Genomic DNA, 17,053 nt, shown 5'->3' with positions numbered 1-17,053 from the left:
CCTATTTGAGGCCCCCATGGGTTCAGTTCTGCACCACAGACCAGGGACAGTGTAGGGTGCTAGTAGCCCAGTCCAAGAAGAAAACCTTGTCTCAAAAGAAGGTGCCACCTATTTATCAAGGGGAACCTGAGGACTCACCCCCTATGCCACTACCTTATGTGCTGCCAGCCCCACCTCCAGGAGTCAAAGGTCCCCAGGTGCCAGATAGCCCACTGCCTTCTGTTTCTCCTCCTCCTTCTGCTTCTGAAGTTCCCGAGGCAATATCACCCCCCCAGCCAGATTCTCCAGAACCTATGAGCAGGCATCTCTGTTCAGCTCAGGGAGCAGCCACTCCAGCATTGCAAATGCCCTTACGGGAAACATGGGAACCACAGCAAGTCGCCCCTGATGGGACCATACAAGAGGGGGGACGTTTTTATTATTTCCAGCCCTTTTCCACTGCCGATCTCCTCAACTGGAAACACCATACTCCCTCATATTCTGAAAAGCCTCAGGCGCTGATTGATCTCTTGGAATTCATTTTCCAGACACACTGTCCCACCTGGATAGACTGCCGGCAACTCCTTTTTGTTGTTGTTGTTGCTATTTCTTGGGCCGCTCCCGTGGCATATGGAGGTTCCCGGGCTAGGGGTCGAATCAGAGCTGCAGCCACCGGCCTACGCCAGAGCCACAGCAACGTGGGGTTTGAGCTGCGTCTGCAACCTACACCACAGCTCACGGCAACGCCGGATCCTTAACCCACTGAGCAAGGGCAGGGACTGAACCCGCAACCTCATGGTTCCTAGTCGGATTCGTCAACCACTGCGCCACGACAGGAACTCCGCAACTCCTTTTTACACTATTTGACACTGAAGAGCGCTGGTGAATTGTAACAGAAGCCCAAAAATGGCTTCAGGCCAATGCGGAGGGTTGAGCAGACTTGGCAAACTGGGTGAGGGAAGCCTTCCAAAAAGAAAACCCCCACTGGGACCATGACACTGAAGAAGGGAAATGTAACCTAGAGAGGTACCGGCAGGCCTTCCTACAGGGGGCAAAAGCTGGGGCTAAAAAGCCCACTAATATAGCTAAGATCAGTGAGATACTACGAGAGCTGAATGAAACCCCAGCCAAATTCTATGAGAGACTATGTGAGGCTTTCTGAGTCTACACCCCTTTTGATCCCGAGGCCCCTGAGAACCAACGGATGATAAATGCTGCCTTTGTGGGACAAACCCAATCAGATATCCATAAAAAGCTACAGAAATTAAAAGGATTTGCAGGAGAGAATGCCACTAAACTGTCCTCGATGATGTCGGTTAGGAGGCCATAAAGTAATACATGAATTTCTTTACCTGCCTGACTGCCCAGTTCCCCTGATGGGAAGAGACTTGCTTGCTAAAATGGGGGCACAAATTTCCTTTTCTACTGATGGATCGGCCCAACTTAAATTGACAGAACCCCCCTCTCCTTTAATCATGGCTCTTGCTGTAAAAAGGGAGGAGGAATGGCGCTTGTACTCTTCCCCTTCAGAAATGGGGACCATTCCCCCAGAACTAGAGACTAAATACCCATTGGTTTGGGCTGAAGGAAACCCACCAGGACTGGCAAAGCACCACTCTCCTGTCTTAATTGATCTAAAACCCAGAGCTCAACCGGTAAAGCTAGGGCAATATTCAATTCCCAGAGAAGCTCAACTGGGAATCCAGGTTCACCTGGATAGGCTGCTTCAGCACGGACTGTTAATAAAATGTCAGTCCCCTTTGAATACCCCTTTACTGCCCATGAAAAAACTGGGAACACAGGACTACTGCCCAGTACAGGACTTGAGAGCCATAAGTGAAACAACAGTCACATTACACCCATCCCTCCCTAACCCATATACCCTGCTAGGGCTCATCCCCTCCACTGCTGTGTGGTTTACTTGCCTGGACTTAAAAGATGCTTTTTTCTGCCTCCAGGTGGCACCTGCCAGTCAGACCTTGTTTGCTTTTGAATGGGAGAATCCACATACAGGGACAAAGGAACAGCTCACCTGGACTAGACTCCCACAAGGATTCAAAAACTCTCCCACTCTTTTTAGCAGTGCCTTAGCTGCTGACCTGGCTAAATTTCCTGGACAAAAATTGGGCTGTGTTTTGCTACAGTATGTTGACGACCTCTTACTAGCTGGCACCACGGAGGCTCAGTGCCTAGAGAGAACAAGAGCTCTCCTTTCCCTACTGATGGAGGCAGGGTATCAGATATCAAAGAGAAAGGCACAAATCTGCAAAAAACAAGTCAAGTATCTGGGCTTCAACATCATGCAGGGCCAACGAATGCTGGGGACTGAAAGAAAGCAGGCAGTTTGTGCCATTCCTGTCCCTACCACCTGCCGGAAGGTTCGTGAGTTCCTAGGGGCAGCAGGATTCTGCCAGATATGGATCCCCGGGTTTTCAGACCTGGCCAGACCTCTGTATGAGGCTCTAAAAGGGGAAGAAAAGGCTCCCCTTGAATGGGGACCAAGCCAGGAGACAGCATTTCAGACAATCAAAACCAAACTCACTGAGGCTCCAGCCTTGGGACTTCTGATGTAACCAGAGAATTTAACCTTTTGTTCATGAGAAAAATGGGATGGCTTTGGGAGTCTTCACTCAAGAATTTGGGCCTTTGCAGAGGCCAGTGGCATATCTGTCTAAACAAATTGACTCAGTTGCTGCCGGATGGCCTCCCTGCCTCCGAGCGCTGGCAGCTACCACCTTGTTGGTAAGAGAGGCTGACAAGTTGACCCTGGGACGAAACCTCAATGTTAAAGTCCCACACTCAGTTGTAACCCTAATGGATACCAGGGGCCACCATTGGCTCACACATACACGAATGACTCAATATCAGGGGTTACTATGTGAAAATCCATGGGTAAAATTGGAGGTTGTACAAACTCTGAACCCAGCTACTTTTCTGACAGATGAAGCGGGGCCCCCCAGACCACAACTGCCTGGAGGTGCTAGATGAAGTGTTTTCCAGCAGGCCTGACTTGACTGATAAACTACTCCAAAATCCTGACCTGGTTTTATATACTGATGGCAGCAGCTTTAGGGAGGATGGAAAAAGGATATGCTGTGGTATCTGACTTAAAAGTGATAGAAGCAGTGGTGCTTCCTCAAGGCTGTTCAGCACAGAGAGCAGAATTATGGGCCTTAATCAGAGCACTGGAACTCAGCCAAGACCAGTGAGTTAATATCTATACCGACTCACGATATGCCTTTGCAACTATACATGTCCATGGAGCCTTATATAAAGAAAGAGGGCTCCTCATTGCTGAAGGGAAAGGAATTAAAAACCGGGCTGAAATCTTAAAGCTCCTAGAGGCAGTATGGGAACCTAAAGAAGTTGCAGTTATCTACTGTAAAGGCCACCAAAAGGGGGATGACCCAGTGACAAAAGGAAACCATAGTGCTGATGCAGCTGCCAGACAGGCAGCCCGGTGACAACAGCCAGACAAACCTAAGGTCTTGCTGGCCCCAGAAGTGCCAGCTGTCCCCAAATATTCTCCAGAGGAAGAAAAATGGATAAGGGAGGAAGGAGGAACTAAAACTAAAACGGGATGGTGGGTCACACGGGACCACCGAGTTTACATTCCAGAACAGCTGGCCTACAAACTAGTTTGCCAAGAACATGAGCTAACCCACATGGGCAAAACTGCCTTAGAGACCCTACTGGGCTGGTACTATCTCATTGCTCATCTTCCTGCACTCTGCTCCTCTGTCTCCCAAAGATGCATAACCTGTTTACAGAATAATGCCCGCCAGGGGCCCCACAGACTAGCTGGGGCACAGCACTGCAGACTGTCCCCATTTGAGGATATGGAAGTGGACTTTACTGAGGTCACCCCTAGTAAGGGGTACAAATATTTACTAGTTTTTATCTGTACTTTTTCAGGATGCGTAGAGGCCTTCCCTACCCGAACTGAAAAGGCAAGGGAAGTAACCAAGGCACTCCTGAGAGACATTATTCCCAGATATGGAATGCCTCTGACCATCAGGTCAGATAATGGACTGGCATTTGTGGCCGAAACAGCACAACAAGTGGCAAAAGCTTTACAGATCCGATGGAAGCTACATTCTGCGTATCGCCCTCAAAGTTCAGGGAAAGTAGAATGCATGAACCAAACCCTTAAACAGACCCTGGCAAAGTTATGTCAGGAAATTGGCTTGCCCTGGATAGGCATGTTGCTGGTGGCCCTCTTAAAAGTGAGATGCTCACACCAAGCGGGAATAGGATTCTCACCATTTGAAATCTTATATGGAAGGCCACCTCCACTAATCAGTTTAAAAGGAAACACCAGGGAGTTGGGAGACTTGGAATTACATAAACAATTACAAGGACTGGGGCTCACTATTTCTCGGATACATAGATGGGTCACAGACAGAATACCTGTGTCCTTAGGTATAACAGTATACCCCCACAAGCCAGGGGACCAGGTGTAGATAAAGGACTGGAAAAAGGAACCTTTGAGGCTGGTATGGAAGGGCCCCTATACTGTAATTCTAACCACCCCCACTGCTCTTAAAGTAACAGGAATAGATGCTTGGATCCATCATTCTAGAGTAAAACCGGCTGGCCCAGCTGACGACCATGGAGAGTGGGAGACTGCCCTCGATCCGGAGAGACCTCTTTGCCTGACAATACAGAGGAGAGGGCGATCTCAAAGCCCTGCTCTGACCACATTGGAAGCTGGTCAGTCAATGCATGGCTGAAGCTTGAGGAATCAGCAGCCTGGTAAAATAAACTGCCACAAGAGACTCTCTAACTGTCATATACTGTTATCTTATGACCAACATGAATGTTTGCTGCCTGTTGCTGTTAATCTGGTTCCCTTTGGTTCTGCCAGGATCCATGTCCTTATGTGACCCGTGCAATCGAGTGACCCGATCAGATCAAGGGGTTACATGGACTTTGCTTTACTCCACTCATTTCTCCTGTTCCGGAGAAATTCATGGAAATTGTACTCACAACAGGACCACTTATTCTATCTGTCAACAGGGGGACCAATATACTTGCTTTGATCCACGATACTCACCAACTGAGGAATGGTTAGAAGTCCGGCACTCTCATAAATCAGGGCAGCTAATTAATCAGACCCAAATTACCAACCCCAAGTTGCCAGTATCAATATTTGTTGATGCCTGTGAAGCTATGAATGGGTCATGGACTTCTACTAGACCATGTGGAAGCCCATCATGGGAAAGAAAATATAGGCTCCAGCATAAATATATGTGCTGGGGGACCACCTGGAGTGGTTGCCAGAAATGCACTTACTGGAGCTGCGTGGCCTGGGCAACCTGGAATAAGGGAGACAAAACAGCTGTCCTTCAAAAGGGTACAGCCCCTCCATACTGCCAGACTAAAGCTTGTAACCCAGTTTATTTCACTATTTTCAATTCCAGTGAGCCCAAACGGAAGGAGGGTTTCAAAATAAGCATTCACATTGATGGAAGAGGCCTTGACCCTGGAGCTGTGCTACATTTCCAGAGAATCACGTTTGCACTCCAAGCTGCCTCTCACAGCATCTTCCATTCCTTTTACGAAGAGATAAGAAACACCCCACCTCCCATTCTGGCCACAACTAAGAACTTGTTCTTAGCCCTGGCAGAAACTATTGCACAAACTCTCAAGGTCTCCTCTTGTTATGTATGCGGGGGAACTAACACAGGAGACCACTGGCCTTGGCAAGCCAGAGAACTGGACCCATTAGAGCCTCATAATGAGACTGCATACCCCCAACTCACCAATGAGGTATGGCTCCTCAAAACAGCTATTATAGGGAAAAATTGTCTTGTGAGGCGGGGAGGATGGTCTAATGTTTCAGTTGGAAGCCTAACATGTTTAGGCCTAAGGTATTATAATCTGACTGCCCGAAAGACTCAGTGGTGGTCATCCTCCAATCTCTCAGAGCCCAAACCTAGTCCCTTGTCTAACTTTTCCCTCCTTTGACAAGCATGGAAAGATTTCAGTGCTAATATCCAGTGGCGGGCACCAAAGGGATTATATTGAATTTGTGAAAAAATGGCCTATTCCATACCCCCCCCAGTTGGGCTGGGGCATGTGTACTGGGAACAATCAGACCTTCCTTCTTCCTGCTCCTGCTGTCACTAGGGGAGCAACTGGGGGTTCCTATATATAGGGCACAGGGTGCCCAGAGAGACTGGAAGGCTCTCCAAATTGGAGACTGGAAAGATGATGAATGGCCCCCAGAATGGATAATTCAATATTATGGGCCCGCCACCTGGGCAGAGGATGGCTCTTGGGGATATCGCACCCGTATCTATATGCTGAACCGCATCATCAGACTACAGGCAGTTTTGGAACTTATAACAAATGACACTGCAAGGGCCTTGACTATATTGGCCCAACAACAAACTAAAATGCACAGCGCAATCTACCAAAATCGCTTGGCCTTAGATCATTTACTTGCTTCTGAAGGAGGGGTTTGTGGAAAATTTAACTTAAGTAATTGCTGTCTACAAATAGATGACACCAAAAAGGTGATAAAAGAAATTGCTGACCGCATGACTAAACTAGCCATGTACCTATACAAACTTGGAAAGGATGGGATGCAGACAGTCTCTATGGTAAATGGTTCTCTTGGTTGGGAGAAATTAAGACAATGGTCAGAATAATCATGGTTATACTAGCAGGGTGCCTACTTATTCCCTGCCTTGTACCTTTCCTGATAAATATAAAAGATTTTATAAGAACCATGGTTGAAAGAAAAACAGCCTCACACCTGCTACTTATTAGAGGCTACCAAAGGGTTATGACTGATGATGATGTGTAAAGGGTGCAGATGCACCCTAAACATCAAGAGGGGGGAATGAAATGAAGTTTTAACTAAAGAACAACCCCCCCCCCCTTGGCTAAGCTGTAAACCTTTCCAGCTGCGCTCATCACTATGCCACCCTTCTTGTAATAATGTGACAACTGTAATAATGCACTCTCTGTCCAAGCCAGCAGCCCTGCTAATCAGGTACCCAGCATTGCTTATCAGTTCTGCTTCTGTAACCTGTAACCTTGCTTGCTCAGTTTCTTAGGGAGGAACACTGTCTGCTTGGGCATGGGGGAGGTCCGGGATGCTTACATGGGAAAATCAAGACCTTATAGTGTATAAAATTACTGAGAACAAAGACCTGGTGCTCAGACTCTGGAGGTGACTCCTCTGAGCCCGCACTGGTGCTGAATAAACCTTGCTTTTCCATATCTCCGAGTGCTGTTTGTCTCCTTCCGTTGCCAGTTTTTGCGGTTTCCGCAACAAAAGTATATTTGGTTTACAACATTGTACCAATTTCTACTGTACAACAAAGTGACCCATTCATATTCATATATATACATAAATATGCATACATTCTTTTTCTTATATTATCTTCCACCACGTTCTATCCCAAGAGACTGAATAGAGTTCCCTGTGCTATACAACAGGACCTCATTGCTTATCCATTCTAAATGTAATAGTTTGCATATACCAACCCCAAACTCTCCATTCATCCCACTCCCTATCCCCTCCCTCATGGCAACCATAAGTCTGTTCTCTATGACTGTGAATCTGTCTGTTTTGTGGATAAGTTCATTTGTGCCATATTTTAGATTCCACATATAAGCTATGTCATAATGTATTTGTCTTTCTCTTTCTGACTTCACTTAGTGTGAGAATCTCTAGTTGCATCCATGCTGCAGCAAATGGCATAATTTTGTCCTTTTTATGGCTGAGTAGTGTTCCATTGTATGTATGAATTACATCTTCTTAATCCATTCATCTGTTGATAGACAGGTTGTTTCCATGTCTTGGCTGTTGTGAATAATGTTGCAATGAATATAGGGGTGCATGTATCTTTTCAAATTATAGTTTTGTTCAGATATATGCCCTTATTTTCAAATTCTTTTAGAATCATATTACTCCTGGAGTTCCCACTGTGGCTCAGCAGAAGAAAATCTGACTAGTATCCATGAGGACGCAGGTTCAGTCCCTGGCCTTGCTCAGTGGATTAAAGATCCAGCATTGCCATTAGCTGTGGTGTGGCCCACAGATGCGGCTTGGGACCGGCATTGCTGTGGCTGTGGTGTAGGCCGGCAGCTACATCTCAGATTTGACCCCAGCTTAGGAACCTCCATATGCCACAGGTGTGGCCCTAAACAAACAAACAAACAAAGAGGAATCATATTATTCCTTGGGTATTTACAATGTGAATTGTAGATTCATTTTAATTGTTATATTTCCACCTCTATCTCTTTCCATTTATGTGCTCACACTTTAACATCTAACAGATTAACAGCTGCCCTTACCAATCACTAGTCCTATAGCCTTGAATTCAGACTGGTAACTAATCCCTGCTGCTAAGAGATTTTGAGAATATCAAGAATCCAGCCATCAAACCATTAGGTAGCTTAGTTCAGGTCTGCCTTTTTTTTTTTTTTTTTGGCCACACATATGGCATGTGGAAGTTCCTAGGCCAGTGATCAAACCCCTGCCACAGCAGCAACCCAACCTGTTGCAGTAACAACACAAGATCCGTAACCTGCTGCACCACAAGGGAACTCTCAGGCCTGCCTTTTGACATTTTCTGCTGGCCTAAGTTCATAGTCAGGGTCCCAGGCAGTGTCCACAACTCTTGTGTTCATTCATGTTTCTTTTTTCTTTTTTTTCTTTTTTACAGCTGCACCTGTACAGCTGAACATTCCCAGGCTGGTGTCAAATCAGAGCTTCAGCTGCCAGCCTACACCACAGCCACAGCAACACCAGCTCTGAGCCATGTCTGTGACCTACACCCAGCTCATGGCACCACTGGATCCTTTAACCCACTGAGTGAGGCTAGGGAGAGAACCTCATGGATACGAGTCAGGTTTGCTACTGCTGAGCCACAACAGGAACTCCCTCCTTCATGTTCTTAACAGCAATCTTCCACTTATGTTCTTGCCTTTTAAATTTTGCTTCTCGGATTTCCCATAATGGCTAAGTGGTTAACGAATCTGACTAGGAACCACGAGGTTGTGGGTTTGATCCCTGGCCTCGCTTCAGTGGGTTGGGGATCCAGTGTTGCCATGAGCTGAGGTGTAGGTCGCAGACGAGGCTCAGATCCAGCATTGCTGTGGCCCCGGTATAGGCTGGCAAATTACAGCTCGGATTAGACCCCTAGCCTGGGAACCTCCATATGCCACGGGTGCAGCCCTAGAAAAGACCACAAAAAAATAAATAAATAAATAAATTTTACATCTCTATGCATTTTCTATTATTTTATATGTTTGAAGAAAATGAGAGTAACTAAAACCAATGATGGTTTTAAAATATAAAGAAATTTGTAGTTTAAGTTCATACAGTCATAGTGAACAATGAAGGGAATAAATTGATAGACACATGAAAATATTTTTTTCTTTTTAGGGCCACACCTGAAGTGCATGGAATTTCCTGGACTGGGGGCAAATCAGAGTTGCAGCTGCAGGCCACAGCAATGCCAGATCTGAGCTGCATCTGCAACCTATGCCATAGCTTGCAGCCACACTGGATCCTTAACCCACTGAGTGAGGCCAGGGATGGAGCCCACATCCTCAGAGATAGTGGTCAGGTTCATAGCCTTCTGAGCCACAGTGGGAACTCCCTGAAAGTATTTTAATTAATATGAACATGGAGGACAAGACAACCTATTAGAAATAGGTAAAATCAAACTGAATATACTGAGATTATACTTGCCCACTATTGTTTTGCCCAAACCTTATAACTTCTTGCAGCCCTACAAAAAATTAAGAAATGGACATGAGAAGACACAGATGCAGAAAAGTGGGGGTGTACCCTGGCCCCATAGGATAAAGGACAAAGCCATCCTGAATTCTCCCACCTAGAGTCTCAGTCTTATGGATTTGTGCTGTCTTGGGATCACAGTGACAATAAATTGCTCGGTTAATGAGGAGCTTTGGAAATTGAACCTCTAGGGTTACAGACACTAAAATCTGCTTCTGGCCACCACATTCAAAGATCCTTTTTCTGAAAGAAGCAGCACACCTGAAACTCCTACCATAAATGATCCCTCCTGCCCAGGAGCAAGGACTCATTCAGACCCTCCTCTTCCTAAGGACAGATCTTCCATATGGCGCATCAGCAATGTCAAGCATCATTCCACTGGGACGTCAGCCAGGTAGCCTAATGTCCTTTATTGAATATTTAGAAATGAGGGTAGATATTTTCCTATAGGTTCATCCAGAGGAGGAAGTGAAGAGAGTACATACCATTGATGATTAGAAACAACTCTCCCTGCCTAATTTACATAGTCTTCACATTTTTTTTCTGTATTCTGCACCAATACGTAGGCCCTTCTCATTTACTAATATTGTATTCTCTGCTATGAAGTTAAGTATTTCTCCTGGATAGACATCTGCCTGTTCAAAAACAGGGTGACTTTTTAAGACTTGCCTGGTATTTCTTTGTGTTCCTGTGATGGCAGAGTTGGGAGAGAATTCGCTAAAATTCACCTTAGCCTCTCTGGTTCTTGAAATATATATGTACTATTTCTCTTCCTTGGTCCTGAGGTCACTGGGTTTCCAGGCAGAATCTACAACTTCCTCAATGGACTATCTCTCTTTACAAAAATCACCAATTGTTTTAAATGATCAGAATAACTCCAATAGATAGTGTAAGTAAACTATACAACCAAATCTTAAACTTGTCTGGACCTAATTGTTCATATTCTGCTTCAGAATTTCTTTAAGTAGCAGAAAAGTACATTCCTTTTTTCCCTCTCTGTGAGTCTCCCTCCATCCCCAAATGGTGTTTACCTCACAATAATCCTGTTGTTTCTGTGAATTTCCAAGATGGGAATTTGAAGTGAAGAATTTTCCCCTCAACACATTTGGGAGAGTATCACATTGGGCTAATGCTGCAGGTGAACTATTTCTAGTAGAAATAGTGAACTAGATCAGGGGGTGGCAGACCTTTTCTGTAACAAAATAGTAAGTATTTTGGGCTTAGTGAGTCTTAGTCTTTGTTGCAATTTTGTAGCACAAATGCAACCATAGCTAATAGGTAAATTGTGGCTCTGTTTCAGTAAGACAAAATCCTGCTGTTTGTCTAGGGACTGCACATTTCATTATCTTGTTGCCACATTTCTTTCATCAGATTCATTAACAACATGGAACCCAGAAACCAAATAGAGGTTTCAGAATTTCTTCTCATGAGACTGACAGAGGATCCAGAACTGAAGATCATCCTCTTCTGCCTATTCCTATCCATGTACCTGGTCACCATCCTGGGGAACCTGTTCATTGTCCTGGCTGTCATCTCTGACTCCCACCTCCACACTCCCATGTATCTCTTTCTCTCCAATCTCTCTTTCACTGACATCTGTTTGAGCACCACCACAATCCCAAAGATCCTGGTGAACATCCAGACTCAGAATCAGAGTATCTCTTATGCAGGTTGTATCACCCAGATCAGCTTTGCCCTGACTTCTGCTTGTTGGGAAAATTTTCTCCTTGGAGCAATGGCCTATGACCACTATGTGGCTATATGTCACCCACTTAGATACCCTGTCATCATGAACCCCCACTTCTGTGTTCTGCTGATTCTCCTCTCCTTGTTCATTAGTGCCATAGTTGCCCTGCTCCACAGTCTGATGGTGCTGCAACTGTCCTTCTGCACAGACCTGGAAATCCCCCTCTTCTTCTGTGAAGTTGTTCAGGTCATCAAGCTGGCCTCTTCTGAGGCCCTCATTAATAATATTCTTCTTTATTTTGCAGTTAGCATATTAGGTGTCATCCCCCTTTATGGAATTATTTTCTCTTATACTCAAATAGTCTCCTCTACTTTGAGAAAGTTATCAGTAGGTAAAAGGTATAAAGCTTTTTCTACCTGTGGATCTCACCTCTCAGCTGTTTCCTTATTCTATGGGACAGGTTTTGGAGTGTATATTTGTTCTGCAATTCCTCAGTCTTCCAGGAAGACTGCAGTGGCTTCCTTGATGTACTCTATGGTCACTCCCATGCTGAACCCCTTCATCTACAGCCTGAGGAACAGAGACATGAAAGGAGCTTTGAAAAAACTCATGGGTGGGGTACCTTATTTTCTGTGATGTGGCCTTAGATTTGGGATAGGCACACTAGAATGAATCAAAGTTACAGAATACTAGTGAGCTAGAATGCCTAACTCTTTCCTCACCAGGTTATTTTCATTTGTTTGTTTGGTTGGTTTTTTGGTTTGGTTCATTGATTGAGTTATTTTTTGGCCCATGCTCATGGCATGTGGAAATTCCAAGGTCAGGGATTGAACCCACAGCATAGCAATGACCCAAGCCACTGCATTGACAATGCTGGATCCTTAACCTGTTGCACCACAAGAGAACTCCACCAGGTTCTTTTTTTTTTTTTTTAGGTTCTTAAATGAATAGATAACATGACAGTTAATGCATTTTAAATTAAGGTTTAAACCCAGATTGTTCTTTGTCTAGCTCTCTGATATTTGAAACAAAATATCCATTCTCTAAGATGATGTTTGTGGTTGGGGCCCACAGTAGATGACTCTGAAGCAGAGGTTGGTAATGTAATAAATTTGTGGGGTATGCCTTAGCACAAGGGAAGTGGGAAAAAGTGGAGAGATGAAGGAAAGGATTTAAATAAGGCTGTGGTCATGTAGAGATAGATTATGCCTGATTCCATGGAGAGCACCATGTGAAATGCACTCCAGATTTAAGCATCCTGGTAGACATGGTGGCTGATATTTCATACCCCAGTTCAGGAATCCCTGAGTCTGGCTCCTGGTAAATTGTACATGTGTGAGGTAACATTTGCAACAACCACATTACTCAGGTTCATGACCTGTAAAACTGCCGTGATTAAAATTATCTCAGTAGTATGAAATGATCATGAGGTATCTGAACTTGATTAGTAAGGAAGTTTTTCTTCTAATCATAGAATCCTGGCTCTAATATGCTAATACAATAAATACAGCTGTTTTCCATTACAAGGACTTCAGATGTATAAAAAGTGCATGAGCAGTAGAGATTCATTCATTCTTCAATGAAATGGCTTCATGCCAGAGCCTCTTCCCTTCAGGGACTCAGCTAGCTGCAACAAAGGCAGGCATCATATCTAGACATGATTCCCAGAGACAAATAAGACTGACTCTTTTCCTGGTTCTACTGCTAATTGAAGGTCTGTTTATAATAGAAATTCCCATCAAGCATCACCCATAAGGTATTACCTTCAGTCTTATCACAGAGAATAGGATCGTATGCCACCTAAGTAATCTAATTCCTTATATGGGGAAAATGATTGCAGGGAGAACTTTGCACTTACTATGCGTAGTGTAATTATAGCTGGAAAGTGCATCTCCATAAAGACTACAGACTTAAAACAATCATTGAATGTAATTGATTTATCATTGATGTCATAGAGGACTTGATGTAGTCTTAAGGCTCTCATGCAAAAAAAATTTTTGGGTGCACCCTCAGCACATGGAATTTCCCGGGCCTAGGATAAAATCCAAGCCATAGCTGTGACCTATATCAGAGCTGCTGTAATGCCAGATCCTTAACCCACTGGGCCAGGCCAGGGATTGAACCCATGCTACAGCAAGAACCCAAGCCACTGCAGTGACAATTCAGGATCCTTAACCTGCTGCACCACAAGGGAATTCCTTTCGGTTTCTTTCTAGGCTTTATCTTCTGATTAATACGTCTTTTATTTACCCCTGAGCCAAAATAACTTTTCTTAATTATTGTAGCACACAAGTAAGCTAAAAATACGTTTATCGTGGTAACAAAGAAAGCCCCAGATATGTTGATTATAATCAGAAGGTACATTGCATCATAATTTGGCTGCTTCTCTAATTCACAACTTATGGTTAACATTGTTGATAATCAAGGATTATAGTTTTGGAGTTTCCGTTATGGCTCAGTGGTTAACAAACCAGACTATCTATGAGGATGAGGGTAGATCCCTGGCCTCAATCAGTGGGTTGAGATTCCAGCATTGTCTTGAGCCCTGGTGTAGGTCGCAGATGTGGCTCAGATCCCATGTTGCTGTGGCTGTGGTGTAGGCCAGCATCTGCAGCTCCAATTCAACCCTTAGCCTGAGAATTTCCATATGCCAAGGGTTTGGGCCTAAAAAGAAAAAATGAAGGGATTATAGTTTCAGTGAATAGTCCAATATAATTTGGAAAAAGTATTTAATCTACTATTTTGAAAAAAGCTGGTATCAAAATTCTTTAAAAGGAATATGAAGTGTCTATCTCATGTTCAGTCTATTTAAAAAATTGTGATAAAATGTATAAAAAAACTTGCAATTTTAATGATTTTTAAGTGTGGGATTTTGAGGCATAATCACACTTACAGTGTCATACAGCCATCACCACAATCTGTTTCCATATGTTTTTTGTCACTTCAAACTCTCTTCCTGCCATGGGTCCTGGCAAACTCTAGTCCACTGTCCCTACAAATGTTCCTACATTGGTCTAGATATTTCATGTAAGTGGATTCACACAAATACATATTTTTTCTTTTTCAACTTTTTTTTTTGTTTTGCAAAAACCTTCAGACATACAAAAAAGTTGAAGGAATGGTGTAATGAATACCCACTTACCCACTACCTACATTTAACTGTTAATTTTTTGAAATATTTGTTTTATTCATCTAAGTATACTATTTTTTCTTTTTCATCATGTTAAGATACACATAATGTAAAATTTATCATCTTAACCATTTTTAAATTTGCGACTTAGAAATGTTAAGTATAAGAACTTAATCATCTTGGAGTTCCCGTTGTGGCGCAGCGGAAACGAATCTGACTAGGAACCATGAGGTTGCAGGTTCCAAACCTGGCCTCACTCAGTGGGTTAAGGATCTGACATTGCCTTGAGCTGTGGTATAGGTTGCAGACAAAGCTGGGATCTCACGTGGCTGTGGCTATGGTGTAGGCTAGCAGTTGCAGGTCCGATTTGACCCCTAGCCTGGGAAACTCCATGTGCTACAGGTGCAGCCCTAAAAAGGAAAAAAGAAAAAAAAAGGAACTTAATCATCTTGCAAATCTGAAACTTTATTCCCTTTAAACAACAGCTCTCCTTTTCCCCCTCTTCCCAGTCCCTGGAAACCACTGTTCTCCTTTCTGTTTCTATGAGATTCAGTACCTTAGATACTTCGTATCAGTGACATTTGTGTTTTTCTGACTGACTTGTTTCACTTAGCCTAATGTTCCCAACTTTCATCCATGTGGTAGCATGTGGCAGAATTTCCTTCCTTCCCTGTATACACACATATATACACACATATGTATAATTACATTATTTATGTTCTTTCATCCACTGATGGACACTTGGATTGCTCCCACCTCCTGGTTATTGTAAATCATTCTCTTATGAATAAAGATGTGGATATATCTCATAGAATCTTTATTTAAAATTTTTTAGACTCATTATATTTTATTTATTTATTTATTTATTTATTTATTTTGTCTTTTGTCATTTTAGGGCCGCGCCTCCAGCATATGGAGGTTCCCAGGCTAGGGGTCTACTCAGAGCTGTTGCTGCCAGACTACACTAGAGCCACAGCAGCGCAGAATCCGAGCTGTGTCTGCAACCTACACCACAGTTCACAGCAATGCCAGATCCTTAACCCGCTGAGTGAGGCCAGGGATCGAAACTGAAACCTCATGGTTCCTAGTCAGATTCGTTTCCGCTGCGCCACGATGGGAACTCCGATTCATTATATTTTAAATTCACAGCTTCCTCTCCATCTTTAAGATTGCTCTCTATAGTCCTGTTTTAATCTTTCCAAAATTTATTATTTTTTTGGCCATGCCCACAGCATGCAGTTCTCCAGGCCAGAGATTGAACCTAAACCACAGCAGTGAAAACGCCAGATGCTTAACCTGCTGTGCTACCAGGGAATTCCTCAAAAATATTTCTTTAAATTATTATACAATAAAATGCACTTTTTTGTGTACCACTTTTTGTATTTTAATTCATGTATCAATTCTTATAACTACCACTTCACTAAAAATACAGAGCAGTTACATCATCCACCAATAAACTACATTGTATTGCACTGTGGTCACACACTCCTTTGTCTTAGTGTGTGAAGACAATCCATTGTGAAACAATGATCTGTTCTGCATCCTTATAGTTTTGTATTTTTCATAATGTTATATAATATGAACCATACCTCACCATAACCTGTCCATGAATACTTAGTATCTCTATTCATAGACGCTCAGTACAAGAACAACCCACACGTACTTTGATGGAAAATGCATAAGTAAACTGTAGTACATAGTTATAATGGAAATTGGCAATAAAAAGAATGAGGTATTGACACAGGCAACAACTTGTATGATTCTAAAAGGCATTATGCTGAGTGAAAGAAGCCCATGTAAACAAGCAAAGATTTATTTTAAAATTCTTATTCTGCATTGAAGTGATGATCTGATTCTTGGTTAGGTAGGTTAAGCACTTGGGTTATTTTCTTTTTCTTTCTTTCTTTTTTTTGGGGGGGTGGGTGGCTGCACCCATTGCATATGGAAGTTCCCAGGCTAAGGGTAGAATCAGAGCTGCAGCTGTCAGCCTACACCACAGCCACAGCAACATCAGCTCTGAGCCACATCTGTGACCTACACCACAGCTCATGGCAACACCAGATCCTTAACCCACTGAATGAGGCCAGGGATCAAACCTACATCCTCATGGATACTAGCCAAATTCATTTCTGCTGAGCCACAATGGGAAATCCATGTTTTTAAATTAATTAATATTGTGTGAATTTCTGCTGTACAGCAAAGTGACCCAGTTATTCATACACACACACACACACACACATTCTCTTTCTTATATTATCTTCCATCATGATCTATCTCAAGAGACTGGATATAGTTTCCTGTGCTATACAATAGGACCTCATTGTTTATCCATTTTAAATGTGATAGTTTGCATCTATAAATCCCAAACTCCCTGTCCATCCCACTTCCTCCCCCTCCCTCTTAGCAATCACAAGTCTGTTCTCCATGTCTGTGAGTCTGTTTCTGTTTTGTAGCAAGTTCATTTGCGCCATATTTTAGATTCTACGTGTAAGTG

The 17,053-nt window shown here is 43.4% G+C and overlaps 1 protein-coding gene across 1 annotated transcript; it reads left to right on the top strand.

The window, feature by feature from the left end:
* Positions 1 to 11,126: 11,126 nt before the first annotated feature.
* LOC125124265 (olfactory receptor 7G1-like) lies at positions 11,127 to 12,065 on the top strand. The gene has a single exon (XM_047774410.1). It carries the CDS (start codon positions 11,127 to 11,129, stop codon positions 12,063 to 12,065), a length of 939 nt encoding a protein of 312 aa, XP_047630366.1.
* Positions 12,066 to 17,053: the final 4,988 nt, after the last annotated feature.

The sequence above is a fragment of the Phacochoerus africanus genome, chromosome 4 (genome assembly GCF_016906955.1).
Source record: "Phacochoerus africanus isolate WHEZ1 chromosome 4, ROS_Pafr_v1, whole genome shotgun sequence".
Lineage (NCBI taxonomy): Eukaryota > Metazoa > Chordata > Mammalia > Artiodactyla > Suidae > Phacochoerus > Phacochoerus africanus.
This window is presented reverse-complemented; position numbering and strand designations above follow the sequence as displayed.